Below are 27,929 nucleotides of genomic sequence, written 5' to 3'. Positions count from 1 at the left end.
TATTGTTGACAGTAATAAGAAAGTTTGGAAGAAAGAAGGAAAGAAGAGTTTCAGTTTTGTACATGCTAAATTTAAAATGACTACATGACATTTGCCTTGAGATGTCCAGTAAGGGAATGGAAGATGCAAAACTGTAGGTTAGATGGGGGCTTGGTTAAGTAAATCTGAGAATATTTGGCATAGAAATTATAATTAAGTTCCTAGAGGCTGATGAGATCACCAAGAGTAATAGCAATCCTTAACTTTTCTGAGAAGAGAAAAATGTGTCTCATCATCTGTACAAGAAGATTGGTTACTGCAATTGATCTGAATTCAGCTGCCTTTTAGTGTTATTTTCACATACATGGTTGTAGTTGTACTTATTTCCTTTTAAAAACATTTTACTTAATTAATTTTTTCACTTACACATAGAAACAATTTTGACAATTATTTTCTGACATTTTAAGATTCAGATTTTCTCCCTCTCGCCCTTCCCCTCCTCCCTGAGGAGGCAAATAGTTTAATATGGGTTATACCAGTGCTTTAATGCAATATATCTTTCCATTTTGCTCATGCTGTGACAGAAAACCATTGCATTCATTTCTCTGCTGGTTTTGTTCTAAATCATGGGAAAACATATATTAAGCACCTGCTATGTGCTTTACAAATATCCCGTTTGATGATGAATATCAATATGTACAGATTCCTCTATTTCTCTCTGAATTCCTCATTAATTATTCTTATGGGAATGTATTCCATTACATTATCTTATAACATCTTGAAGACAATGATGTGTGCATATATTGACAGTATCCTTGATTAAATTATAAAGGGAATAAGTATATTTGCACAGATGATTTTTCTCCAGCTGACCATATTTTCACAGTCACACACAATTGTTTGAGAGGCGAGGAGAATACAAAATCCTGCCAGGTTTCTTGTTCATTGATTATAGAACACTTGAAAACAGAGTATGCCATGCATATTTTAGATTATACAACATTCCTGATATGTACAAACACAGTGATCCCTTTGTTCAACAGTTCTTTAGTTATAGATAGCAAATAAGGCATAAAACAATACTGTTCAGCATTGGTATCAAAGATATTCCTTATAGAATCTAGACAGGAGAGATTGCCTGTGGAAGGTGGAGTCCTCCAAATTCTTCTATTTGCAGATGACATGATTTCTTTAAGATCTGGAATACTACCAGGCCTCCTCACTTAGAATGTCAGTCATTCAAAAGAGATCTGCAAAAGAGAAAAGGACCTGTTTGTACAAGAACATTTATAGCAGCTCTTTTTTTGTGGATGCCATCAACAGAGGAATGACTGAACAAGTTGGGTTTTTAAAAAACCTGGAAAGACCTACATGAATTGATGCAAAGTGAAGTGAGCAGAACCAGGAGAACATTATACACAGTAACATCAATCTTATATGAGAAACATTTATAAGTGACTTAGCTCTTCTTGACAATACAGTGATTCAAGACAGTTCTCAAAGACTCATGATGAAAAATGTCATCCACCTCCAGAGAAAGAACTGATCAGAGTCTGAATGCAGTCCAAGATATACTATTATTACTTTTATTTCTTCCTATTTTTCTTTTGTTTTAGTTCTTTGAATTAATATGAAAAATGTTTAACTGTATTGCATATGTATAATCTATATCAGATTACTTGCCATCTCAGAGAGGGAGAAGGGCAGGAAGGGAGAGAGGGTGAGAATTTGTATGAAACTTAAAAAAAAAAAGAGAAAGTTAAAATTGTGTTTTCATGTAATTGTGGAAAGAAAATATAATTAAAAAAGAAATCTACCAGGTATTCCATATGGAAAAAAGGACATGGATGAAGAATGTATACCATTTTGATTACAGTAACAAAATCTAGCATCACATTAAGGTTTGCAAAATATGAATATTTTCCCTTTCATCCTCACAACAAACCCAGGAGGTAGATGCTATTATTGTTCTCATTTAAAAAAAAAAAAACCTCTTACCTTCTGTCTTAGAATAAATACTGTTTATTGGTTCTAAGGCAGAAGAGTGGTAAGGGCTAGGCAATGGGGGTCAAGTGACTTGCCCAGGGTCACACAGCTAGGAAATGTCTGAGGCCAGATTGAACCCAGGACTTCTCATCTCTGGGCCTGGCTGTAAATCCACTCAGTCACCTAGCTTGCCCTCCCCACCTCCGTTCTCATTTTTATAGCTAAGGAAACTGAGACAGGGGTTAAGTGACTTACCCAAGATCACAGCTAGTAAGTGCCTATGGCAGTATTTGAATGCAGGTCTTCCTTCTTCCAGAGCTCTATGTACTGCCCTTCTTAGGTACCTTTCCTTTAAGACAAGAGATGCACCATCATATATGAGTAATGGAAAGAAAGAAGCTCAGTTTGACTGTACCATAGAACAAGGAGAGGGAAGCAATATCTAATGAGATCAGAGCAAAGTTGTGAAGTTCAAGAGTCACACAGGGTACAAAGGTGTGAATGAGTGGCAACTTAGAGCAGTGCAGGTGTTGGACATCAATCTGTCCTCTGATTCTCCCTCTTCCTGCTTATATCTTGAATACACTTTGTATTTATTCTGCATAGATTTTACATGTATTTTTTTCCTCCCAGTAGAATGTAAGTTCCTTGAGGGCAAGACTGTATAATTTTAATTTTTGTGTCCACAGTGCCTAGTACAGGGCTTGGCATAGTGTCTACAGAATGAAGCAGCTAGGTGGTGCAATGGAGAGAATGCTAGCCTGGAGTTAGGAAGACTCATCTTCCTGAGTTCAAATCTGGTTTCAGATATTAACTAGCTGCAGGACACTCTTTAATCCCTGTTTGCCTTAATCCACCAGAAAAGGAAATAAAACTCCAATATCTTCACCAATAAGACCCCACATGAGATGTTGAAGAGTAGGACATGACTGAATGACTGGACAACAAAGAAAATGATTTTTCAATTGAATTGAATCTATGAGGTCACAGATCCATTGGGGTGAAAAATGAGGTTGTAGCATGGTCTGATAAAACACATACAGACACATATAATTGAGAATCAGGAGACTCTAGGTTGAATTGGGTAGAAGGGAGAAGGAATATTGGTAGCAAAGTTTGGAAAGTTCAAAGAGATTTGTCTACCTTACACTGAACCCCTCAAAAATTATCTTGTGCTTCAAAAACCAACTGAGATAACTAGAAAGTAAAAGTTACAGGTAAAATGAAGTTCTCAAATTTATAAAATTCTGTAATTTATTGCCATAATATTATAGATTGGTTTGCCTTTGATTTTCATAATAAATATGTAACTAGCAAAAAAAAGAAAAGACATGGTAAACCTTTGGGTCCTTGTTATGCAAAATACACCATGATGCCAGTGTTTTAGTCCAAGTTTGAGTACTAATTTGTAATATGGCCTTGGACAAGTCATTCTGCCTTTCTTAGCCTTAGTTTCTTCGTCTCTAAAAGTAACCACTAGTCATATACAGTAGTTTATAATCTCTAAATCTCACCTTGCTCCAAAATGCATGGTATTTAGGATAGATAGATATGTGATTATTTCCTCTTTAAAATTCAAAATAAATCTTTTTTCTATCTTTTGCTTTTACATAAATATGGCCCCAACTCCCTCTTGATAGTTATCTTCTTTAATGAGGAATTAAAGATTTAAAAAATTTTCAGTAAAACTAACTGATAAATCAAAAAAAGTTTGACATTATATATAATGTTCTATAGTCATAGTCCCCAGTCTTAGCAGAGAAGTGGAAGGAGATGTTTTCTATCTCTATTTGGGGCACAAGTTTCATCGTAATGTTGCAGCATTCAATTTCAAATGTTTTGTTATTTTCCTTCTTTCCAAGCACATTGACATAGCCCTATATACATTGTTTTCCTGATTTTACTTACTTCACTTCCCAGCAATTCATGTAAATCTTTGCATGCTTCTTTGTATTCAGCATGTTCTTCCAGCGCAATAATATTTAATTACATTCATACACCACATTTTGTTTAGTAATATTTTCTAATTGAAGGTTTATCTATCTTGTGCCCAGTTCTTTGGTAGGTAGTTAGTAGATAGGTAGGTAGGATGAGAGAAAGTGCAAGTCTTCATGAGAAGAGCTAGAAGTGCAAATAAAACAAAAACATAAAACAGTCCTTATCTTCTAGGAGCTGACATTTTAATGGGGATAGACAATAGGGGAGAGAGAAAGATAGTCACTCAAAGGGTAAAGTGAAAAAAGTCTAGAGCCAGTTGCAGAGCTGGGAGAAAAGTAAGCATGAACTGTAAGAGAAAGTCACAGAGTTGGAGGAATCTCCAGTGAGAGAAGGATGATGGAATGAAGGTGGAAAATTCCAGAGAGTCAGATGCATTGCCACAAAAAGTGCCGCCCTCAAGGAACTTACATTCTACTGGGAGGAAAAAAATACATGCAAAATCTATGCAGAATAAATACAAAGTGTATTCAAGCTATGTTTTTTTATGTATGTGGGTGGCATTTTGGGGTTGGTGAGAAGTAAGGGAGGGTATCTGCCTAACAGTGGGATCTCTGGGTATCGATATTTTAGTCACTCTTTTTGGTTAGTTACAAATTATTTTCAGTAATAGTTGGACTATTCAGCTTATAGCTTTGTTCTTCCTTAGAGAGATATTACTGTGTGGTTTTTCTTGATGGTGTGATCATTTTTATGGACTGAACTCTTACACTACTAATATTTTATAATCTGACAATACCTTTATTTATATTCTTATATCAGTAATACTTATATTTTATAAAATATGGTCTCCCCTCACTGATGTCTCATCAGTTACCAAGCCCATTTTCCCATCCATCCATCCATCCACCCATCCATCCACCCATCCATCCATCCATCCATCCATCCATCCATCCATCCATCCATCCATCCATCCATTCATCCATTCTATTTGTTTTTCCCTAATAACCTTTACCTTCTGTCTTAGAATTGATATTAAGTATTGGTTCTAAGGCAGAAGAGGGATAAGGGCTAGACAATTGGGATTTAAGTGAATTGCTCAGGGTCACATAGGTAGGAAGTGACTGAGGCCAGATTTTTACCTGGGATATCTTGTCTCCAAGTCTGGCTGTTTATCCACTGAGATATCTTGCTTCCTCTCTACCACATCCATTCATTTTGGATTCCTTCTAATTCATTTTGTTGTTCTTGTTTGCTCAAATAGTTTATATATGTAAACAGTCTATATAATGGAAGCCAGTGCCGTAGGATTTTAGTCTCAGGTTGTATAAGGTTGAATTTCCTCCCCCCAAATCCTTCTAATGCAGTCCATCCAAAGGATGACTTAAAGATGTGGAGGTCAAGTATTTTTTCCACCCCTGACTTAAATGTTCTTCAGAGGTTTCCATTTTTTTCCTTGAGCTTTTAGAGGAAATTTTTCTTAAGAAATATTTCACCCTATTTACCATACATGTTGGTAGATTGCACTTAAGTTTAGAAGTAGAAATTGAATGATTCATTTAGACTTGCTAATTCTTTTTTAAAAGATGATATTCTGATATGGTTTGAAATCCTCTATGTTTCAAATTTTGCTTAACTTTTCCTAGCATACCTAGTAGCTAGCTGTAAGGAACATGTTTTTATATAGTCCGTGAACCTGAATTTTATAGAGTCTTAAGTGCCACTTATTGATAAAATTCATCGGAATATCCATTAGAGTAGTGTGCAGGTATTACTTCAGGATATGAAATTATGATTGTTTTTAGGATATGCCCTACTACTGGAGGATCAATTATTTTTACTATTTAAGTTATTATCACTTTTCTTCAACAAGACACAGTGACTTTGGTTGTATTGAGAATTCTGGGTAGAAGAAATTTGTGGTTTGTTTTTATTTCTTGGCCAAGATCACCATGTAAAAGAGATTTTTTCTATTTTTTTATAGATGTTGATGCTTAGTTGAGGTCAATAAACCTTTTTAATGGTTTGAACACATAAAAACATTTATGTTACTCAGAATTTATATCAAAATTAAAAGCTTGGCTCATTTTAACTTTGAAATTAAATTTTAAAAATTACTCATGTGTAAAATATTTAAATTTAAAACATAAAACTATGTCAGGCAGGAATTAATTCTTAAATGTGTAGTATTGTAGCTATATTGTCTTTCTGAGGCTTTAGAGCCATTAGAGACCACTTCTCTCTGTACCTCCATCCATCTATACACATTGAACTTGTTTATTTTCTTCTCTTTATATTCATTCACTCACTCATTCATTCATTCATTCATTCATTCATTCATTCATTCATTCATTCATTCATTCATTCATTCATTCATTCATTGATTTAATTCAGTAAGTGCCTTCTAAGCCGAGACATAGTACAGTAGATAGAGAGCCAAGCCTAGAGTCAAGAAGACTTATCTTCCTTAGGTCAAATCTCACCTCAGATACTTACTGGCTGTGTGACCCTAGGCAAGTCACTTAAATCTGTTTGTTTCAGTTTCCTCAAATGTAAAATAAGCTGGGGAAGTGAATGGCAAACTACTCCAGTATATTTACCAAGAAAACTCCAAATGAGGTCATGAAGAATCAGACATGACTTAAAAATGACTGACCAAGAAGAAAATGTTCATATTTAATCAATTTTGAAAGTGTGTTACCTTTTAGAATAAAACATTCATTCAGCAAGCATCATTAAGTACCTACTATGTTTAAGGTATTGGGTATATGAAGAAAAAATGAACAATGGTTCTTGCCCTTAAAAAGGTTCCATTCCAGTGGGCTATCACTCTGCAAAAATGATCAAATCTAAGACTGAAGCCTCCTCTTTCAGTGTTTCTGTTTTTTAAAACCTTAGTAATGTAGTTGTTTTCATTGTATTCATTGTAAACAAACACACACACACACACACACACACACACACACACACACACACACACACACACACACACAGATGAAGAGCCTCGTCCAGCATCTCAACAGATCAATACTAGTGCAGTCATTCAAACCTAGCTTGTAAGACCCTAAGGACCACCTTACATTTCTATGTCCTTTTATGTTTTTCAAAACAGTTGCATCATATGATCCATTTGGGTCTCATACCAAAGGCAGCATGATATATGGAAGGAACAGCAGATTAGGAGCCAGGAGACCTAGTTTCTTATCATAACTGTGGTACCTCCTAGCTGTGTGATCATGGGCAATTCTCTTCTTTTCCTTAAGCCTGAATTGACAGATCAGAAATGACAGGGTTCGACTTGGTGGCTGCTTTCAGTTTGAAAAGTAACTTGTGTATGTCTACCTCCAGAGAAAGAATTGATGAATGAAAACAAAGAAGTCTTATACATACCTGTGTCTTTTTGTCAGATGATGCCTTCTTTAGTGTGGGGAAGGAAAGGAGGGAGTGAAGGAGATAATCTGGGAATTTTCATGTAATGATTTAATTAATTTAATAATAAAAAATATGCAATGACTACAATGATATAAATGGGAAAAACACTACCATAAAATAATAAGAACAGAATTCTATAAAATTATAAAGAGCAAGCTTGTTCCCAAGAAAGAATTATGAGAAGACATTCTTCCTGGTGGCCCCACTCCCCCTTTTGCAGGAGTTTGAGTTTATAGATGTGAAACAATGTATGTAGTGTTCAACTTTTTTATATGTGGCATTTTAGTTGGTCTTATGAATTTTCTCCTCTTTTTAAAATAATTAATCCTTTTTCATAACTATAGTTCCCTAGGAAAGATAAATAGAAGGATTTAGGGAGAAATCTAGATATAAAAAAATAAGAGTTATCAATAAAAATCTATTTGAAAAAGAAAGCCTTCAGAATCTACATTGAAATGTGTATACTCTTTTTTTTTAAGGGGGGGGCATGGCTAATGTGGAAATTATTTTTCATGACTTCTTTTTTCACATCAATACAATTTTTAATATTCACTTTTTTTACATTTTAAAATCTATTTTGTCTCTTTCCTCTCACTCCACCCTCCTCTCTAAGAAGGCAGATAATATAATTTAAGTTTTACATATATTATCATATAATACATATTTTTATGTTTATCATGTTGTGAAACAAACACACATATTGCTTACACTACAAAAATTTCACGGAGAAAATAAAGAATGGTACGCTTCAATCTGCATTCAAACTGCATTCAAATATTAGTTCCTTCTATGGTGGTGGATCGCCTTTTTCATCTTGAATTCCTTGAATCTGTCCTAGATGCTTGCCTAATTGATAATAGTCAAGTCATTCACAGTTGATCATCCTATACTATTGTTACTGTGTACAACATTTCTCCTGATTCTGCTCACTTCACTTTGCATCACTTCATAGGTCTTTCCAGATTTTTTTTTGTGTTCATCTTGTTTGTCATTTCTTATGTCACAACAGTATTTTATTATAACCATAAACTACAACTTGTTTAGCCATTGCCTATTGATGGACATCCCTTCACTTTCCAGTTCTTTGCCACCACAAAAAGAGTTGCTATAAATATTTTTGTACAAGTAAGCCCTTTCCCCCTAACTTTAGTTTCTTTGCAATATATCTAGTAGTGGTATTGCTGGATCAAAGGATATGCTGTTTCATGGCCCTTTGGGCATGGTTCCAGATCATTTTCCAGAATGGTTGGATAAGTTCACTGCTCTGTCAATGGTGAATTAATGTCCTGATTTTTCCACATCTTCTCCAATATTTACCATTTCCCTTTTTGACATGTTAGCCAGTCCGATAAGTGTGAAGTGGTACCTCAGAGTTTCCATCTGAATTTCTTTAATAGTTATTGAGAGCATTTTTTTCATATTACCTTCCTCTAAGAATTGCCTGTTCATATCCTTTGACCATTTGTCAATTGAGGAATGCTTTGTATTCTTATAAATTTGACTCATTCTCTGTGTATTTGATAAATATGGTCTTTGTCAGGAACATTTACTATAAAGATTTTTTCAAATTTGTTGTTTGGCTTTTAATCTTGGTTAATTGATTTTGTTTCTGTAAAATCTTTTTAATTAAATGTAGTCAAAGTTATCTATTTTATACCTCATAATATTCTATACGTCTTCTTTAAACATAATTTCTTCCCTTATCCATAGATCTGACAGCTAAATTACTTTGTGCTCCCCTAATTTGCTTATGATATCACTCTTTATTTCTAAATCACTTTTTCATTTTGATTTTACCTTGATAATATGGTGTGAGATATTAGTCTATGTCTAGTTTCTGCCATATTGTTTCCCAGTTTTCCCAACAGTTTTTGTTAAGTAATGAGTTCTTCCAAAACCTTGGACCTTTGGGTTTGTCAAACACTAGGTTACTATTGTCATTTACTCCTGTGTGTTGAGTGCCTAATCCATTCCATTGGTCCACCACTATTTTTCTTAGTCATTACAAGATTTTTAAATGATTGCTGCTTTATAATATATTGTTTGAAATCCTATACAGTTATACTATCTTTCTTCATATTTTTTTCATTAATTCCCTTGATATTCTTGGCTTTTTGTTCTTCTAAATGAAATTTTATTATTTTTTTCTAGTTCTACGAAATAATTTTTGGGCAGTTTGAGTAGCATGGCACTGAATAAATAAATAAATTTAGGTAGAATTGTCATTTTCTATTATATTGACTCAGCCTAGAGCAGTGTTGGCAAAGTATTGGCATATGTGCTGCCCCTGGCATGGGGGAGCTGCTATGTCTCTCCTCTTCCCAGCACCTGAGGGCATTTTTTGCATGTCCCTCCCCTCTGTCAAGCACTTCTTCCCTCAGCTCTCTCTGGTAATGGGGGAGGGGGCAGCACTCAGACAGCTTGAATTTGCACTCTGGGCAATTGAACTCAAAACCTTTGCTACTACAGACCTAGAGCAATGAGTGGTTTTTCAATTGTTTATGTCTGACTTTATTGGTGTGACAAGTGTTTTGTAGTTTTGTGATCATATAATTCCTGGATTTGTCTTGGCAGATAGACTCCCAGGTATTTTATATCATCATCAGTTATTTTAAGTGAGATTTTTCTATCTCTTGCTGTTGGGCTTTATTGGTAGTATAGAGAAATGCTGATGATTTATGTGGTATCACTTCGTGCAGTTTTGTATTTCTTGCCTTCTCAATGGGTGTAGGAGGACTTGGGGAGGAAGAGAATTTGGAAATGAAAAAATAAAGTTGATGAAAAAATAAAGTTGATAAATATGAAAAAAAATAAAGCTTATCATGAGAATAAAAGGCTCCTGGCATTTGTGCTTATAAGCGAATGATTGACTAATATATTAGGTTTGAGAAAAAAGAAGTATTGATTTATAGGAAAATAAGGCTCAAGAAGTTGGAACTGGCTAGGACTTGGTCATCTAATCTAACCCTGATATTTTATTGAGCAAACTGAGGGTTAGAGACCTGCAGTGACTTACCTGAGATTATAGTGAATAACTGTCAGGTCAAGAACTCATATCTAGGCTTCTTGACTTCAACTCTAGGTTTTTTCCTGTTAAATTCTACGGAAAAAACAGCACTTTAAAATGCATTTAAAAGGCAGCCATTTGAAAAATAGCCTTTCCCTTTCCTTGAGCCCCATGGATCTCTATTCCTGGAGCAAGAAGTTAAGTACTTGGCTTTCTATCTCATCCTTCCTTTCTACTTTGTTCCCCTTCTACCATTAATAACACCTTTTTCAGATACTATTTGATTTTTCCTTCCCACTTTTCTTATCCCAGGTTTTAAAGTCATTCTTTTAAACTGTAGTAGGAAGTGTTTAAAAAAATTGGTAATAGCTAAAAAACAAAAAACACAAAATACTTAGAATAGAGGGCTCATATATCACAACTCAAGACTTAACAAAAATAAGCAACCAAATTCATTATTGTTAACTTTTGTTTTTAATTCTTTTATGTAGGATAGGCACATTGTAGTTTAAGTAAGACTTCCTACCCTCCAGAGAACCATAATTCCATAAAGTTGTTAATCCCTTGGTAGGAAAATTTAAGTGCATATAATTTGCATATTCTTGTAAATACTGGTACTCTTTTCTGATGCCTCTGTTAGCACTTTATCATACCTATATTATGTTTTTATGATGTTCATTTTGCATTGTAGTTACTAGGTTGTAAGCCATAGGAGGGCACAAACTGAGCCTCTTTTTTCAATTTGTCTTTCTATTCCAGTATTTAGCAGGGCTTTTTACACCCATACTACTTAATAAATGGTTGTTAAAGTTGAAATTTACTTAAATATATAGAATCCCACTTAGCTATTCCAGTGTCTGTTGTACTTTTTTGGGGGTGATAACTGTTTCAACTATGGCCCATGTCCTCATCTGCTGTGTCATTTTGTTTCCAGACATGCCAGAAACATAAATCCAGTCGTAAAAAACATTTAATTAAGTTAGAAATGATGTGCAGTATAACATGAAGTGAATCAAGCAGTGAAATATTCTTACTACTTGTACGTAAAGAGATGTAAATCTCCTATACCTTCAGGAGAAGTATAATTGAATTCTCCTTTAGTCTCCCTAAATCCCCAGAATAGCAGGAGGTAAATCATTTTGAACCAACTGAGAGGGAAGTGCATAGGCTGTACTGAAACCTACTGCTCTGCCGTGGGATGTCTTGCCCCTCGGCCCAAATGGTCATGTTCTCTTGCCCTCCCTGAAACACAGCGCCATGTTTAATGTCCATTTTCTTAACCTTTCTGTTCTTGCTTTTGAAGCTGTTTGCTATGCTATTGACTAATTCCTGGTCCAGAATATTGTGAGAAAGAAAGTCTGCTATAGATACCTGCTCCTTTTGCCCCCATTCTTCTTTTAAGACATGGACAAGGGAGATTTGTGCAGCAAAATTCTCTAATTCTTCTCCTCCCTTCCCTTTTTTCTTAGCTACTAGCATCAGCCATCATCTGCCAATGCGAAGTTTAATTGATTTTAGTATCAGCTAAGTAGTAAAAGGATCAATGATAATTAGGGGTTCTAATCACAATTTCAAATTATGCTGGTAATCATTTAAATGTAAAAGGATTACATTTTTCTATTTCAGTTAAATAGCAATGGATAAGGCATTCAAGCCATTTCATCACACTAGTCCAGAATTCTATCATTCAGTAAAGATTTTATTTTCAGTCTCAGAGAGAAAACGGATTCTTTCCAGGTAACAAGGACACAGTGGACCACCCCCCAGCTATGCTTTTATTGCAATATGAACTTTTTTTAAAAGCTGAAAAAAAGAAGTGATATAGAAAAAAATACTTTAAAAATTCCTTTAGATTTGAAGTTTTTTTTGTGTCATGGACCCCTTCGGGAATCTCATGAAACCTGTGGATCCTGTTTCAGAATAATGTTCTTAAATGCATAATATAAAAATATGTAGTATTGATAATAATAACATCAAATAACATTTACATAACCTCAAGACTTGCAAAACACTTTCTAATTATTCTCATTATATCTTCCCAACAATTCTGGGATTTAGCTGCTCTTTTTATTCCCATTTTACAGATGAGGAAACTGATAAAGACAGGGACTAAATGACTTTTCCAGGCTCATACAAATAGTAAACATCTAAGATAACATTTGAGCTGAGTTCTTGTTGACTTGAGATCCGGTTCTTTCCACTCACTGTACCACCTACCTGCCTGTGGATTACAGTGGAAAACGACTATATTGAAATACAGTTAATGAAATTATTTTTGAAAGTTTACAGATTTCAAATTAAGAACCCTCGCACTAAAGTCATAAGAACTCCTTTGGGGTGAAAAATACTGCATTTTTATTTCAGAGTTTGGCAGCTGGTGAAGATGACCTAGGTAGGCACTGAGTGAGAAGACAGCATTGAAATAATATGACAGTTGATAATATAGAGTAAACATGACTCTAATTAATGAATTTGGGGCTGATATTACCTGCTTAGACTTTAGCCTGGTTTCTGCCTTTCAGTGTCACATATGTGAAGTGTAACTATGAAGTAATGAGGCTATTTCCACCAGCTGCACTTAGAATCACTCTTATTACTTTATAGGCACACTTCATATACTTTTAAAATGAACTGATGCTTTGGAAAAAAAATTGCTTACATCCTGTCTTCTAACCAGCTATACTGGAAACATATCTTGGATAGCTGCTCTCTCAATTGTACTCATAACTGTGGATTTTTTTTCCACATCTACATTGTATTTTTCCCTCACTTTGAAAAATGTAACATTTATTTAGCTTTCTTTGCTCCTTTTCTTTATTTTTATAATTTTTAAATATAAATTATTTTAAATATAATATATTTATACATAAATATATAAATAAACAATTATATATAATATATAATAATAAAAAATAAATTATTTAAGCATAATTTATAATTATTTTTATCATATTATTTATTATAATATTAGATTTTGAATTTCTATAGTCAAAATGTATTCCTGAAATTGTGAATATTGGTATATCCCAGGCTTTCCAGTTCATGGGAAAATGATATTGGAGTCCATTCCCTTGTTCTGCCTTCCCAAACCTGTTTGGAGCTACTGTTGATATTATTGAGGAGTAATCATTCTTTGCCACCTTCTCTTCAATATATGAACTCCTTTCAGGTAAGAAACTGTTTCACCAACACCATATTTGTTTGGTTTGTATATGTAATGGTGAGGGGGCATGATTTATGTGTGTGTGTTTATATTTTCCGTATCTCTTTCTTAACTTATTTCTATTTTTAAATGAATCAAAGGACAAATGATGTCCTTTTTCTTTTCTTTCTTTTCTTCCTCTTTGATTTTTTTTCACTATCTTTGTCATTACCTCCACAAAGAACTTGAAGTATTGTTGTTATTATTATTATTTGGGGGATTATTGTGAAAGAGAGACATAGCTAAATTCATAGGCAGGACCATTTTCTGGCCTCTTTGTACCTTCTATGGCACCACAAGATAATGGACAGAGTGTTGGAGCTGTGCTACCTTAGAGAAGACATTTATCCTGTCCAAGCTTCAGTCCTTTCTGTAAAATCAAGATAAAATCACCTGTACAGAGTAGTCATGAGGTTCAGTGAAATTAATGCACGTACAGTGTTTTATTGTTGTTGTTTTAAAATTATATTATAAATTTACTATATACATCAACAAACATGAACATTTGAATATACAGAGAAAAACCAAAAAAGAGAATTTTAACATAAAATAAGGCAAATACCAGGGAAACATATATTCACTAAAGGTATTTGCTGTTGGGGAAGGATGTCCTCTCCTTTGGATTTCAAATAGAAGGGAAATTTGCTCTAGATGGTGAAGTCCTTCATATATTCATTTGTGGATAGATGTACTTTCTGCATCAAGATGTAGAACAAACATCACAGGACCTTCTCAATGAGAACCATGAATACTCAAAAGAGACAAGCTTAACAAACTACAAGGGAAAAGAATCCACATTATGCAATTGAGTCAAATGGTCATCCCATTGTGTTAGTCCATCAGTATAGTTTTATCTTTGAAAAGTGCTACAGAAGAACAAGGAATGAGGCCCAGAGTTGAATAAGATGAAGAGATCATGCCAGCTATTGATAATATTTAGGAAACTGTATGGACGTTTCAATAATGCTCCCAAGTAGCTTACTGACAAACAGTTTTAAAAATACTTATCTTTTCTTAAGTACTTTCTATAGTTGTTAATCATGGAATGCTACAGTCTTTCTTCTTTTTTTAATTGTCAGAAAACTATTTTCTTTCCCTCTCATCCTTTGAAAGGGTTCAGAAAATAAAAATAAAAGCACAACTCCTACAAAAATTTGCATAGTTGAGCAAAACAAATTTCCACATTGTCACTGATGCAGAACATTCCCTTTCCCATGTAGAGCTAAAGAATAGCAATGGACGAGCTCTTTGCTTTAAGAGCTTAGTATAATCAATAAAGTAGGCACATAGGAATCGAGTTCAAAACAAAGTTAAGAGGAAATGTAGAATACATATATTTTATATATTCCTATATATGTTTGTCTCCTTGGTTACAGTTTTAATAGTGTAAACTCCTTAAAAGTTGGGTTTGTTTCATTCTTTTTATTTATATTCCTAGTGGCTAACAAAAGGTGCTTGACAGAGTAGGTGCTTTTTAAAGGTTTTTTAATGCTTTATTTATTTATTTATTTATCAGAAAAAAATTTTTAAATTGATTTTATATAAAAAAAGACATGATTAACAAAGGAGGGCTACTCTATTTGTTTCTTTTGAGATATAACTGGAGGCTTACTTCTTAAAGTTATTTTCTTTCTAAAAATGATTTTATTGATTACTTTCATGTTTATATCATAATCATTTCTCAAGGAAAAAATAAAAACTCTTTCCTTACCCCTCCAGATTGAATCCTTTCAAGAAAAACAGTTAAGCCAACATATCTCATAGCAGGACAGTGTTCTACCCTACTAGTCCCCACTTCTCTGCTGTTAGAAGGGATTTGTTTTCTCATTTTTCATTGTTTTTCCAGTTACTCAGTTGAGGAAATTTAAGCTTCCTTTTGGTGATCTTCTCATTTACATTGTTGAAATTATTGTGTTTGTTGTTCTCTTGGTTTCACTATTATCACTCTTGGATCAATTTCTATAAATCCTATAGGTTTTGCCAAACAGAATTTAATGCCTGCATTAATCTCCGCTTATTGTCATCTAAATATTTGCGAATAAAAACTCTACTTGTTAAGCACTAGTAATGGTGTTTCCACTCAGCTCCTTTAATCAAAGAAGCTCTTAGTGCTGCCTCTTGTGAGTAATTGCAGAAATGGCTATTTTATTCAAGAGAGAACCACATAATGGAGAGTTTTTGGCTATGCTCCTATTTCAGTCCATTTGCCAAATCCTATCCTGTGCAATTTTTTTTTTCTAAGGACTCTACCACTAGCCTTGACAGAAACTAACTGGTAGTTCCTGCCCAAGGTATTTTGTTCCTCTTGTCCCACAGGGTTAGAGTTGGGGATGGGAAGCATTCTTATCAGAGAAAGTACCTGATCTCAATCAAGGAGAAGGGAAAAAAGAGAGCGTTACAAGGGAAATGAAGAGCAATTAATGAAAATCTTTAGATTAACTATTTGGCAGAGTATTTAGTAATAATTCTCAATGAGAGCTAAAGGGTGGGAGGGATTTGCTTTCAGCTTTCTTTTGCAAATATTGGCATGGAATGTGATGTAAAGGTGAAAAGGATGGGTGGGTGAGTGAGTGTTTGCATCCCTTTGGGATTTCTATTCTGTAACACCATCACCAGTCCTGGCTCATTGATATGTTTATTATGTATGAAGTATTTTGTTTGAAGTCTTTATTCACCCATAATAAAATATTCTCAATTATTTTCTTAATAAGTGCTTAATTGAATGAAGAAACTGCTGTTAAATTTTCCAAATGTTGAGGGTTTCCCATAGGGCATATCATTTGATGCTAGGTGGTGTAGTGAATAGTGTAAGGTCTATAGGAATGAAGACCTGAGTTAAAATCTGGCCTCAGATGCTTACTGGTTGTGTAACCCTGGATAAGTCATTTAACCCATCCCAGCCTCAGTTTCCTCATCCATAAAATGAGGATGATGACAGCACCTACTTTGTAGGATTGTAATCATGCCACATAGTGCAGAATGTTTCCTTCTCTGCAAAGTTGATTATTCTAAGGGTTCCCCAATTTGAATGTTGTCTCTGTTAAAGCTATTAACATTTCTGACAATGCCCCAAAGGTTCCCCCCTCCTTAAATTAGAGTTACGTTGTTTATTGTTTAATATCTGAAGCTACAGAGAAGCAATGTGATATGGTGGGTACCAATCCAGGCTGGGAGCCCTGAACAACTGAATCCACATCCCATCTTCCTTAAAGACTGACTGTGGGACTTGGGGCAAGTCCCTGAGCCTCTCCATGCCCCAGGCAGCTCTCTAAGACTGACATTTACTGAGAGGGTACTACCCTGCCTTGGTGGAGGGTGTTTCCCTGTTTGGGAGTGCCCTACATGGATGAAATCACATCCCCAGTTCCTGCCTCTGATTTAAAGCCATCTGAGTGAAAGTGGTGCAGGAGGGACATCTTCTATTTTTGGCCTTCTTGAGAACACACAGTCCTGGAAGAGGAGGTGGGAGGGATCCCAGGCACAGATTTTTCTTTTGTCTTAGCTTTAAGGGCATCTGTTTTCATTGCTGTTTAAATTGAAACTCTCAATTGTGCATTTTGTAATTTGGTATCAGCATGGAAAAGAGGTCGATTAGGAGGTTGCTCCATCTGTGTAATATCCCTTACCCTAATTTGTGACTTAACTCCTGCTGACAATGCCCAACGGGAATGTTCCCTGGAAACTTCTTTGCAGCTACCATGTAGGAATAGAGTATTCCATGGATCAACTCAACTGGATCAACTCAACTGAAGAAATCTTTCTAGTTTCTTCTACTTCTGATCACATTTAGATTTCTGGTACCACCCAGAATGTATGGAGTTCTCCAAAAGAGGAGAGTACCATAGTGGAAAGAATGTTAATGTTTTAGATAGAAAACTTGGGTTCAAATTCTCTTTCATTAACTATCTATGTGACTTTGGGTAAGTCACCACCTTTCTGGACTCAGTTTTCTCATCTGTAAAATGAGGAGATTGGATCTGATGACTTCTGAGGTTGCTTTTCAGTTCTAGACTCTTGATCCTAGGATCACAGTCAGCTTCATGGCACTACCCACTGGATATAGTTTTGGAGAGAGTGCTAGATTTTTTTTTTTTATTTGAGAATTTGGGTTCAAATCCTAACTCAACAATGTACTTCCCATGTGACCTTGGACAAGTCAATGTATCACCTCTAGCATGGATTTCCTTTATATTTCTTTGGTAGAGACTGGCTGGTCACTTTCCTTTAGTACATCAGATATTGCTGAATCTCATTCAGTTTTGTTTTTTGTGATGCTCTGTGCTTGACGAAGCCAATGTCTTCTTACTCCTTTTATTAAAAAAAAATATATATATATATGTATATATATATATATTTCTGATAGAGTCATAAGCCCTCTTTGGCCTCTTTTTTCCTAAAGCAAAACTCTGTTTTCCAACATATTTTTCAACAGCTGCTCCCATGCCCACTTTCTCATTGAAACTGCCATATATTAACTTGTAGGTTAAATTGTTTTGAAGGGTCTTATCGAGTTCTTTTTATGATTTCTCTACTGCAACACCTAGAACAAATATTGCCACCCAGGCTGCTAAAACTGCTGTGCTGGATTCCTTATCTAAAGTTCTTCATGAAGATTGGAAGTCAGAATGAGCAAGTATCTTATGAAATTATGTTCCGTATTGGCCTTGGACACAAAAATGAAATTAATTTGCAGCCAAATGGCACTAACTTCTCTTTTCAACTGAACAAATAAATAGATATTATTGGAATGGGCAGAAGGGGAATAAGCCTTTACATGGTACCTACTATGTTTCCGGGCACTGTGCTAAGCCCATATATAAATATTATCTCCTTTGACCCTCACAAGAACTTTGGGAGGTGCTGTTCTAATCCCCATTTTACAGTTGAGGAAACTGAGGCAAACAGGTTAAGTAATTTGCCTAGGATCAGTAGCTAAAAAGTATCTGAGGCCACATCTGAACTAGGGTCTTCTGACTCCATACCCAGCACTTTATCTCCTCAACCACCTAACTGCTTCTAAGGAACCATTCATTTTACAGATGAGGAAACTGAGGCTTACCCAGAGAGTAAGCATCAAGGGCAAGATTCTCTGCCTCCAAAAGCCATTGCTCCTTCAACTATTCTACCTCTCCAAAGAGAACATTCCTCTATCTATTTGTAGCTTTTTTTCATATCTTTGAGTTTTGTCATATAGTGAAACTCTCTGTCAATCACATTGTGTCCCAGGTCCTCCAATAGCTTATCAATTCATTCATTAGTCATGCTATAAGTGTCTCTCACATTGAGTACTTGTGGTTAAATTAACTTGTGAAGATCTTATCAAAAGCATATGATTTTTAGAATTGTCAATGGGCTTCAGTGAAAAGAGTTTTCTTTCCTGCTTGTTTCCAAGCCTGGGAGCATCTTCCCATGGCTCCCTGTGAGGATCATCAGAGGAGCACTAGGGTTTGCCTCTTAACATCAGATATTGTAAGATCATAGACAAATGTGATGTAAGGGAAGTGTGTCAGACCTCTGCTGGGAAATAAGGACTTATGATTGACAGTCATGGCAGCTTCTCCCAAGGAATAGAATTCTCTGTGAAATTCCAGTATAACTCTCTTATCCATGCATGCCTCTCTGCACCAAGGAGGAAGAAGGGAGTTATATTGATGTCGGTGGGTCCAAAGAAATGCTGCTACCTTTTCTCTTGCTTTCAATGTCTCTTTTATCTATTAAGACAGAGAATCACAAGTGCAATTCTGGTTATCATATTTAGGAAATAAATGTTCAAAAGGAAGTAATTGCTGCTTTGGTCTTTTTTTTTTGTATTTAAAACATTATTTTATTTGGTCATTTTCATACATTGTTCATTGGAAACAGATCATTTTCTTTTCCTTCCCCCCACCCCCTGCCACCCCATCCCTAGCCGACGGGCGATTCATCTGGGTATCACATGTCCTTCCTCTGAACCCATTTCCTTGTTGTTGGTATTTGCATTAGGGTGCTCATTTAGCGTCTCTCCTCTATCATGTCCCCTCAACCTCTGTAGTCAAGCAGTTGCTTTTCCTCGGTGTTTTTACTCCCTCAGTTTGTCCTTTGCTTGAGGATAGTTTTTTTTTTTCTCCTAGATCACTGCAGGTTGTTCAGGGACATTGTAAAGCCATTACTGGAGAAGTCCATTATGTTTTCTTGTGCCACAATGTGTCAGTCTCTGTGTACAATGTTCTCCTGGTTTTGCTCCTCTCACTGCATCACTTCCTGGAGGTTGTTCCAGTCTCCATGGAATTGCTCCACTTTATTATCCCTTTTAGCACAATAGTATGACATCACCAACATATACCACAATTTGTTCAGCCATTCCCCAATTGAAGGGCATCCCCTCATTTTCCAATTTTTGGCCACCACAAAGAGCGCAGCTATGAATATTCTTGTACAAGTCTTTTTTTTTTCTTATTATCTCTTTGGGGTACAAGCTCAGCAGTGCTATGGCTGGATCAAAGGGCAGACAGTCTTTTTATCGCCCTTTGGGCATAGTTCCAAATTGCCCTCCAGAATGGTTGGATCAATTCACAACTCTACCAGCAATGAATTAGTGTCCCTACTTTGCCACACCCCCTCCAGCATTCATTACTTTCCTTTGCTGTCATGTTGAACAATCTGCTAGGTGTGAGGTGATACCTCAGAGTTGTTTTGATTTGCATCTCTCTGATTATAAGAGATCTGGAACACTTTTTCATGTGCTTGTTAATAGTCTTGATTTCTTTAACTGAAAATTGCTTATTCATGTCCCTTGCCCATTTTTCAATTGGAGAATGGCTTGATTTTTTGTACAACTGGTTTAGCTCTTTATAGATTTGAGTAATTAGACCTTTGTCAGAGGTTTTTGTTATGAAAATTGTTTCCCAATTTGTTGCTTTCCTTCTAATTTTAGTTACATTGGTTTTGTTTGTACAAAAACTTTTTAATTTGATGTAGTCAAAATTATTTATTTTATATTTTGTGACTCTTTCTAAGTCTTGCTTGGTTTTAAAATCTTTCCCTTTCCAAAGTTCTGACATGTATACTATTCTGTGTTCACCTAATTTACTTATAGTTTCCTTCTTTATATTCAAGTCATTCACCTATTCTGAGTTTATCCTGGTGTAGGGTGTGAGGTGTTGATCCAAACCTAATCTCTCCCACACTGTCTTCCAATTTTCCCAGCAGTTTTTATCAAATAGTGGATTTTTGTCCCAAAAGCTGGGGTCTTTGGGTTTGTCATAGACTGCCTTGCTGAGGTCATTTACCCCAAGTCTATTCCACTGATCCTCCTTTCTGTCTCTTAGCATGTACCAAATTGTTTTGATGATTGCTGCTTTGTAATATAGTTTGAGATCTGGGACTGCAAGGCCACCTTCCTTTGTATTTTTTTTTTCATTATTTCCCTGGATATCCTTGATCCTTTATTCTTCCAAATAAACTTTGTTATGGTTTTCTCTAATTCAGTAAAATAATTTTTTGGTAATTCAATGGGTATGGCACTAAATAGATAGATAAGTTTGGGTAGGATGGTCATTTTTATTATGTTAGTTCATCCCACCCATGAGCAATCAACTTTTTTCCATTTGTTTAGATCTAGTTTTAATTGGGTGGAGAGTGTTTTGTAGTTGCGTTCATATAGTTCCTGTGTTTGTCTCGGCAGATAGATTCCTAAGTATTTCATATTGTCTCGGGTGACTTTAAATGGAATTTCTCTTTCTAATTCTTGCTGCTGAACTGGGTTGGAGATATATAGAAATGCTGATGACTTATGTGGGTTTATTTTGTATCCTGCAACTTTGCTAAAGTTGTTGATTATTTTGATTAGCTTTTTGGTTGATTCCCTAGGATTCTTTAAGTAAATCATCATATCATCCGCATAGAGTGACAGCTTGGTATCCTCATTGCCAATTTTAATACCTTCAATTTCTTTTTCTTCTCTAATTGCTACTGCTAGTGTTTCTAGTACAACTCATGGCGGGAGGGGGGAGAACATCGATACACTGGAAGGGTAAAGAGGTTGGAGATAGGAAATACTCAACTCTTACGTACTTTGAAACTGACCCAAAGAGGGAAGAACAATCCAATCCACTGGGGAAGAGAATAGATTTGCGCCCTATAGGGGAGTAGAAGGGTAAAAAAACGGACTGGTGGGGAGGGAAGCAGTACAAGGGAGGGAGAGGGTGGGGGGGAAATTTTTATTTTAATATATTTTATTTGATCATTTCCAAGCATTATTCGTTAAAGACATAGATCATTTTCTTTTCCTCCCCTCCACCCCCCATAGCCGACGCGTAAATCCACTGGGCATTAGATGTTTTCTTGATTTGAACCCATTGCTTTGTTGATAATATTTGCATTAGAGTGTTCATTTAGAGTCTCTCTTCTGTCATGTCCCCTCTACCGCTGTGTTCAGGCAGTTGCTTTTCCTCGGTGTTTCCACTCCCATAGTTTATCCTTTGCTGATGAATAGTGTTTTTTTCTCCTGGATCCCTGAAAATTGTTCAGGGACATTACACCGCCATTAATGGAGACGTCCATTACGTTCGATTATACCACAGTGTATTAGTCTCTGTGTACAATGTTCTCCTGGTTCTGCTTCTCTTGCTCTGCATCACTTCCTGGAGGTTGTTCCAGTCTCCATGGAACTCCTCCACTTTATTATTCCTTTTAGCACAATAGTATTCCATCACCAACATATACCACAGTTTGTTCAGCCATTCCCCAATTGATGGGCATCCTGGGGGGGGGGGGGATTTAAAAAGACTACAGGGGAAAATAAGGGAGGGAATAAAAAAGGAGAGGTAGAAAGGGAAGTAAAATAAGGGGGGGAACTAGAGGGACTGACTATAAACAAACATTGGTATAGAAGGAAATAGTGAAAGAAGAAAAGGCAGGACCAGGAGTAGAAATAAAAATGCTGGGAAATACACAGCTAGTAATCATAACTCTGAATGTGAATGGAATGAACTCACCCATAAAATGCAAGAGAATAGCAGAGTGGATTAGAATCCAAAACCCTACTATATTCTGTCTGCCAGAAACACACATGAGGAAGGTAGATATGCATAGGGTGAAAGTAAGAGGATTCTATTGGGCATCAAATGATAAAAAGAAGGCAGGAGTAGCAATCAGGATATCGGACAAAGCCAAAGTAAAAATAAATCTAGTTAAAAGAGCTAGGGAAGGTAATTACATCCTGAAGAAAGGCAGTATAGACAACGAGGAAATATCTGTACTCGATATGTATGCACCAAATGGCAGAGCATCCAAAATTTTAAAGGAGAAACTAGAGGAGCTCAAGGATGAAATAGATAGAAAAACTATACTAGTGGGAGATTTGAACCTTCCCCTATCCGAACTAGATACATCAAATAAAAAAAATAAATAAGAAAGAGGTGATAAAAGCAAATAAAATCTTAGAAAAATTAGAGTTAGTAGACATATGGAGAAAAATAAATAGGGACAAAAAGGAATATATCTTATTTTCAGCAGTATATGGTACATTCACAAAAATTGACCATGTACCAGGGCACAAAATCATTGCAAACAAGTGCAAAAGGGCAGAAATAATAAATGCAACCTTCTCAGACCACAATGCAATAAAAATAATAATTAGTAAGGGTACATGAATAGATAAATCAAAAATCAATTGGAAATTAAACAATATGATTCTCCAAAACCAGCTAGTTAAAGAACAAATCGTAGAAACAATTAATAACTTCATTGAAGAAAATGACAATGGTGAGACATCCTTTCAAAACCTATGGGATGCAGCCAAAGCAGTACTCAGGGGGGAATTTATATCCTTGAGTTCATATATAAACAAATTAAGAAGGGCAGAGGTCAATGAATTGGGCATACAAATTAAAAAACTAGAAAGTGAACAAATTAAAAACCCTCAGATGAAGACTAAATTAGAGATCCTAAAAATCAAAGGAGAAATCAATAAAATTGAAAGTCAAAGAACTATTGATTTAATAAATAAGACTAAAAGCTGGTACTTTGAAAAAACCAATAAAAATGACAAAGTACTAGTCAGTCTAATTAAAAAAAGGAAAGGAAAAAAACCAAAATGACAGTATCCAAGATGAAAAGGGAGACCTCACCTCTAATGAAGAGGAAATCAAGGCAATCATTAAAAACTACTATACCCAATTTATGGCAAAAAATACGGCAATCTAAGTGATATGGATGAATACTTACAAAAATATAAATTGCCTAGACTAAAAGAAGTAGAAATAAATTACCTAAACAATCCCATATCAGAAAAAGAAATTGAACAAGGCATCAAAGAACGCCCTAAGAAAAAATCCCCAGGGCCCGACGGATTCACCAGTGAATTCTATCAAAGATTCAATGAACAGCTAACCCCAATACTATACAAACTATTTGACAGAATAAGCCAAGAAGGGGTTCTACCAAATTCTTTTCATGACACAAACATGGTACTGATCCCAAAGCCAGGAAGGTTAAAAACAGAGAAAGAAAACTATAGGCCAATCTCCCTAATGAATATAGATGCAAAAATCTTAAATAGGATACTAGCAAAAAGACTCCAGCAAGTCATCACAAGGGTTATCCACACGATCAGGTAGGATTCATACCAGGAATGCAAAGATGGTTCAATATTAGGAAAAACATCCACATAATTGACCATATTAATAAGCAAAGTGACAAAAATCACATGATTATCTCAATAGATGCTTTGGTCATTTTTAACATTTAAATATATATGTATTTTAATATTTGTTTACTCTAGCTTTCACTCCCATTTCCTATTTAAAAGAGAAAAGAGAAAATAAAATGAAATCCTTTTAACTAGTAAGCAAACTTAAACAAAACAGATTTCCTCATTTACCACGTTCAAAAGTATATCTGTTGGGGTAAAGGAAAATAATACATTTTGAAGGGGTTGTCACAAAATTGGGACATTAATGCAATGCTGGTGGAGTTGCAAATTAATCCAACAATTCTGGAAGACAATTTGGAATTATGCCCAAAGAACATTAAAAGAATGCATGCCCTTTCATCCAGCAATACCATTACTGGGTGTGTACACTAAAGAGCTAATAAAGAAAAATATACAAAAATATTCATAGTCGCACTCTTTTGTGGTGGCAAAAAATTGTAAAATGAAAAGGGTGTTCTTCGATTGGGGAATGGTTGAATAAATTGTGGTATATGATGGTGATGGAAAATGCTGTTCATAAGGAATGATGATCTGGAGGATTTCTGTATGAACTGGAAGAACCTCAGTGAACTGATACAGAATGAAATGAGCAGAACCAGGAGAACATTGTACATGGAAAGTGAAACATTGTGGAACTCTCCAATATAATGAACTTTACTACTAGTAGCAATGCAATGATCCAGGACAATCCTGAGGGTCTTATGAGAAAGAATGCTATCCACATCTAGAGAAAGCACTGTGGGAGTAGACATGCAGAAGAACATATGACTTATCACTTGTTTATATGGGTCTATGATTTGGGCTTTTGGTTTTAAAAGATTGTTCTATTACAAAAATGAATAATATGGAAATAGGTATCAAGTGATAAAAGATTTGTGTAACCCAGTGGAATTGCTTTTTGGCTCTGGGAAAGGGGAGGGAAGAGGGGAGGAACAGAAAATGAATCATGTAAACATGGAAAAATAGAAAAAAATTTTTAAATGACAAGAAAAAAAGTATATCCCTTATTCCATATCTTGAATCTATCACCATTTGCCAGGAGGTAGGTGGTATGCTTATTATCTATCCCCTGGAATTATGGTTTTCCCTTGCCTTGATCTTGTCCTCTAAAGTTATTTTTCTTTTCATTGTTTTTGTTATTGTATAAATTGTTCCCTTGGTTCTGTTTACTTCACTTTGCCTCATTTCATGCAAGTCTTCTCAGCTTTCTCTGCAATTATCTCTCATCTTTTTTTTTTACCGTTCAGTAGTTTTCCATTAATTTCATATACTATCATTTGTTCAGCCATTCCTCAGTTCCCTAATAGTCCTTAAGTTTCCATTTCTTTGCCATTGCTAAAAGAGCTGTTATAAATATTTTGTACATATGGGACTTTTTTCTCTTTCTTTAAGCTGCTTTTGAGATATAAGCCTAGTAGTGATATTTCTAGATCAAATAGTTTGTGCAATTTAAGGATTTTTGGGTCATAGTTCCAAATTGCTTTCTATAATGGCTAGATCTAAGTATTTTTTTTTAAAATTAAATGCATTTATTTGTTTGTTACATTTAAATTCTCAAGTAATTCTTCCCTTTCTTTTCTTCCCTCCCTGCACTCGAGAAGGCATCATTTGACAAAAAGATAAATGCAAATTTAAAATCATCTTGCTTGTGTCTGTTTATCTGCTCTTTCTTTGTTGTATATTCATAAATCATTCTTTAAACAGTATTTTTGTTGCTGTTTGTTTTCTTAGTTCTTCTCATTTTACTCTTCATAATTTCATGTAGATGTTTCCATGTTTTTTAAAAAAATTAACCTGCTCATTATCTCATGGTACAATAGTAGCCTATCACAATCATTTACTATAGCTTGTTTAGCCAGTTCCCCAATTGATGGCCATCCCTTCAATTTCTATGTCTTTTCCCTCCATAAAGAGAGCTACTATAAATATTTTATAATATATAGGTTCTTCTTTTTCTTTTTTTCCTTGGTCACCTTAGGAAACAAAGCTAGATCAAAAGGTATATACAGTTTTATAACTCTTTGGGCATCATTCTAGCTTCTTTCCAAAATGAGGTGATCCAATCCACCAACAGTGTATGTGTGCCATTTTTCCACAGCCCCTCCAGTATTTGTCAGTTTCCTTTTCTGACATACAAACCAATTGGATAGGTGTGAGGTGGTATCTCAGAGTGAGAACTACTCAACTCTTAATTTGCTATTGTTTTCTCCATCAAAAAAGGTATTTGGAGTGAAAGGGAAGAAAAATGGGTAATAGGGAGTCCATTCCCAAGATGTTAAGGGCATTTTAGGATAATTGATATAAACCAGGGACTTTAGAGATCACCAAGCCCCTCATTTAACAGGAGAGGAAACTTGAGGTCCTGGGAAATTAAAGAGACTTGCTCAAAGCCAGACAGGTATCATTAGAGACAGAATTTGAATCCAGATCCTCAGATTCCAGAGACAGTGTTTACTTTCCCTTTCTTCTTAGTTGCCCTTGAGGAAGACCTTGGAAGAGCTAGTGGATGTTAATCTTTGAGGGATATGGGAGATGTTGTACTGTCTAATTGGAGTTTGTGATCCTTTTATTCCTTCAGGCCAGGAGATTAGGAATTAGAAGATGTTTTGTTTTTCCTATAATCCTTCCTGTAGGATGCCTTATTCTCTATCACCTTTTGGGTTTTCTTTTAACTTCTGTATTTTATTTAATATTTCATTATGGCCACATGAGGTAGTCTTTCCTCTATATGGGTATCTTTCCAAAAGTTGATTAAGAAAAAAGAAAAAGAAAAAAGAAATGGAGCACTTTCATTGCCTAGGGCTCTGAAGTAAGAGGTAATCTTATGTAAATTGAATGCAAATTTGAATGTGTTTAGTCAAAGTGGAGGTTTCACCTCTACCTCTTAAAGGAGAACTTTCAGTTGTTGCTTTTGTTGTTCTGACAACTCACCTGTGGTGACCCCATTTGGAATTTTAATGACAAAGATAATAGAAAGGTTTGCTTTTTCCTTCTCCAGCTCATTTTGCCAATAATGGAAACAGAGGCAAACTGGGATAAGTGATTTGCCTAGGGTTGTAGAGCTAGTTAGTGTTTGAGGTTGAATTTGATCTCAGGTATTCCTGACCCCAAACTTGGGGTTCTAACCACTATACCACTTTGCTGCCCAGTAGCTACTTTGAGGAGGAAAAAAAAAAGATTTATCATGATTAAGATAACAAAGAGAGCTTCTCTTGGTTAATGTAGAAAGCAATCATTTAGGAAAAGTACAAGCTTACAAGTAAGAAATAAGGTAGGAAGTTATGTGGTTCTCTACCTCTTCCCCAGAATTATGTATCTCTTCCACAGAGTAATTAGGCAGGCAACGGAAAGTGCCCCTGAACATCAAGGGAGTGGACCTGATGGACAACAATGAAATAATTTGATCTTTTTATTAACTCCGTTCTAAATCTTGAAGGCAAAGGTGTGAAATATCAGATAACTACAACTCATAATTTGGAAAGTATTAAAAATCATAAAGCTTTATGGTCAGAAGTTGAAGATGCCAATGGTCATCCTCTGCCTCCTGGGCCATCACCAGTCTTCCTGATGCCCCTGCACTGGGGTGATTCTGGAAGAGAGAGTGAGGCTGAAGACTTGGTGTAGCCCTACCTCCCTGAAACCTGATTCATGTCCAAGTCACGACATCTCCCCATTCTGCCATTAATCCTCTTCAT

The 27,929-nt window shown here is 35.4% G+C and overlaps 1 protein-coding gene across 1 annotated transcript in view; it reads left to right on the top strand.

Moving 5' to 3' along the window:
* The window catches only part of UBE3D (ubiquitin protein ligase E3D), a 206,897-nt gene that overhangs the window by 103,679 nt on the left and 75,289 nt on the right, over window positions 1-27,929 (top strand). The window contains exon 9 of the mRNA XM_007484257.3: window positions 13,370-13,508. Within this exon, the coding sequence (XP_007484319.1) occupies window positions 13,370-13,508 (139 nt within the window). The remainder of the gene's footprint in view (window positions 1-13,369; window positions 13,509-27,929) is intronic.

This window comes from Monodelphis domestica, chromosome 2 (genome assembly GCF_027887165.1).
Source record: "Monodelphis domestica isolate mMonDom1 chromosome 2, mMonDom1.pri, whole genome shotgun sequence".
Taxonomy (NCBI): domain Eukaryota; kingdom Metazoa; phylum Chordata; class Mammalia; order Didelphimorphia; family Didelphidae; genus Monodelphis; species Monodelphis domestica.
This window is presented reverse-complemented; position numbering and strand designations above follow the sequence as displayed.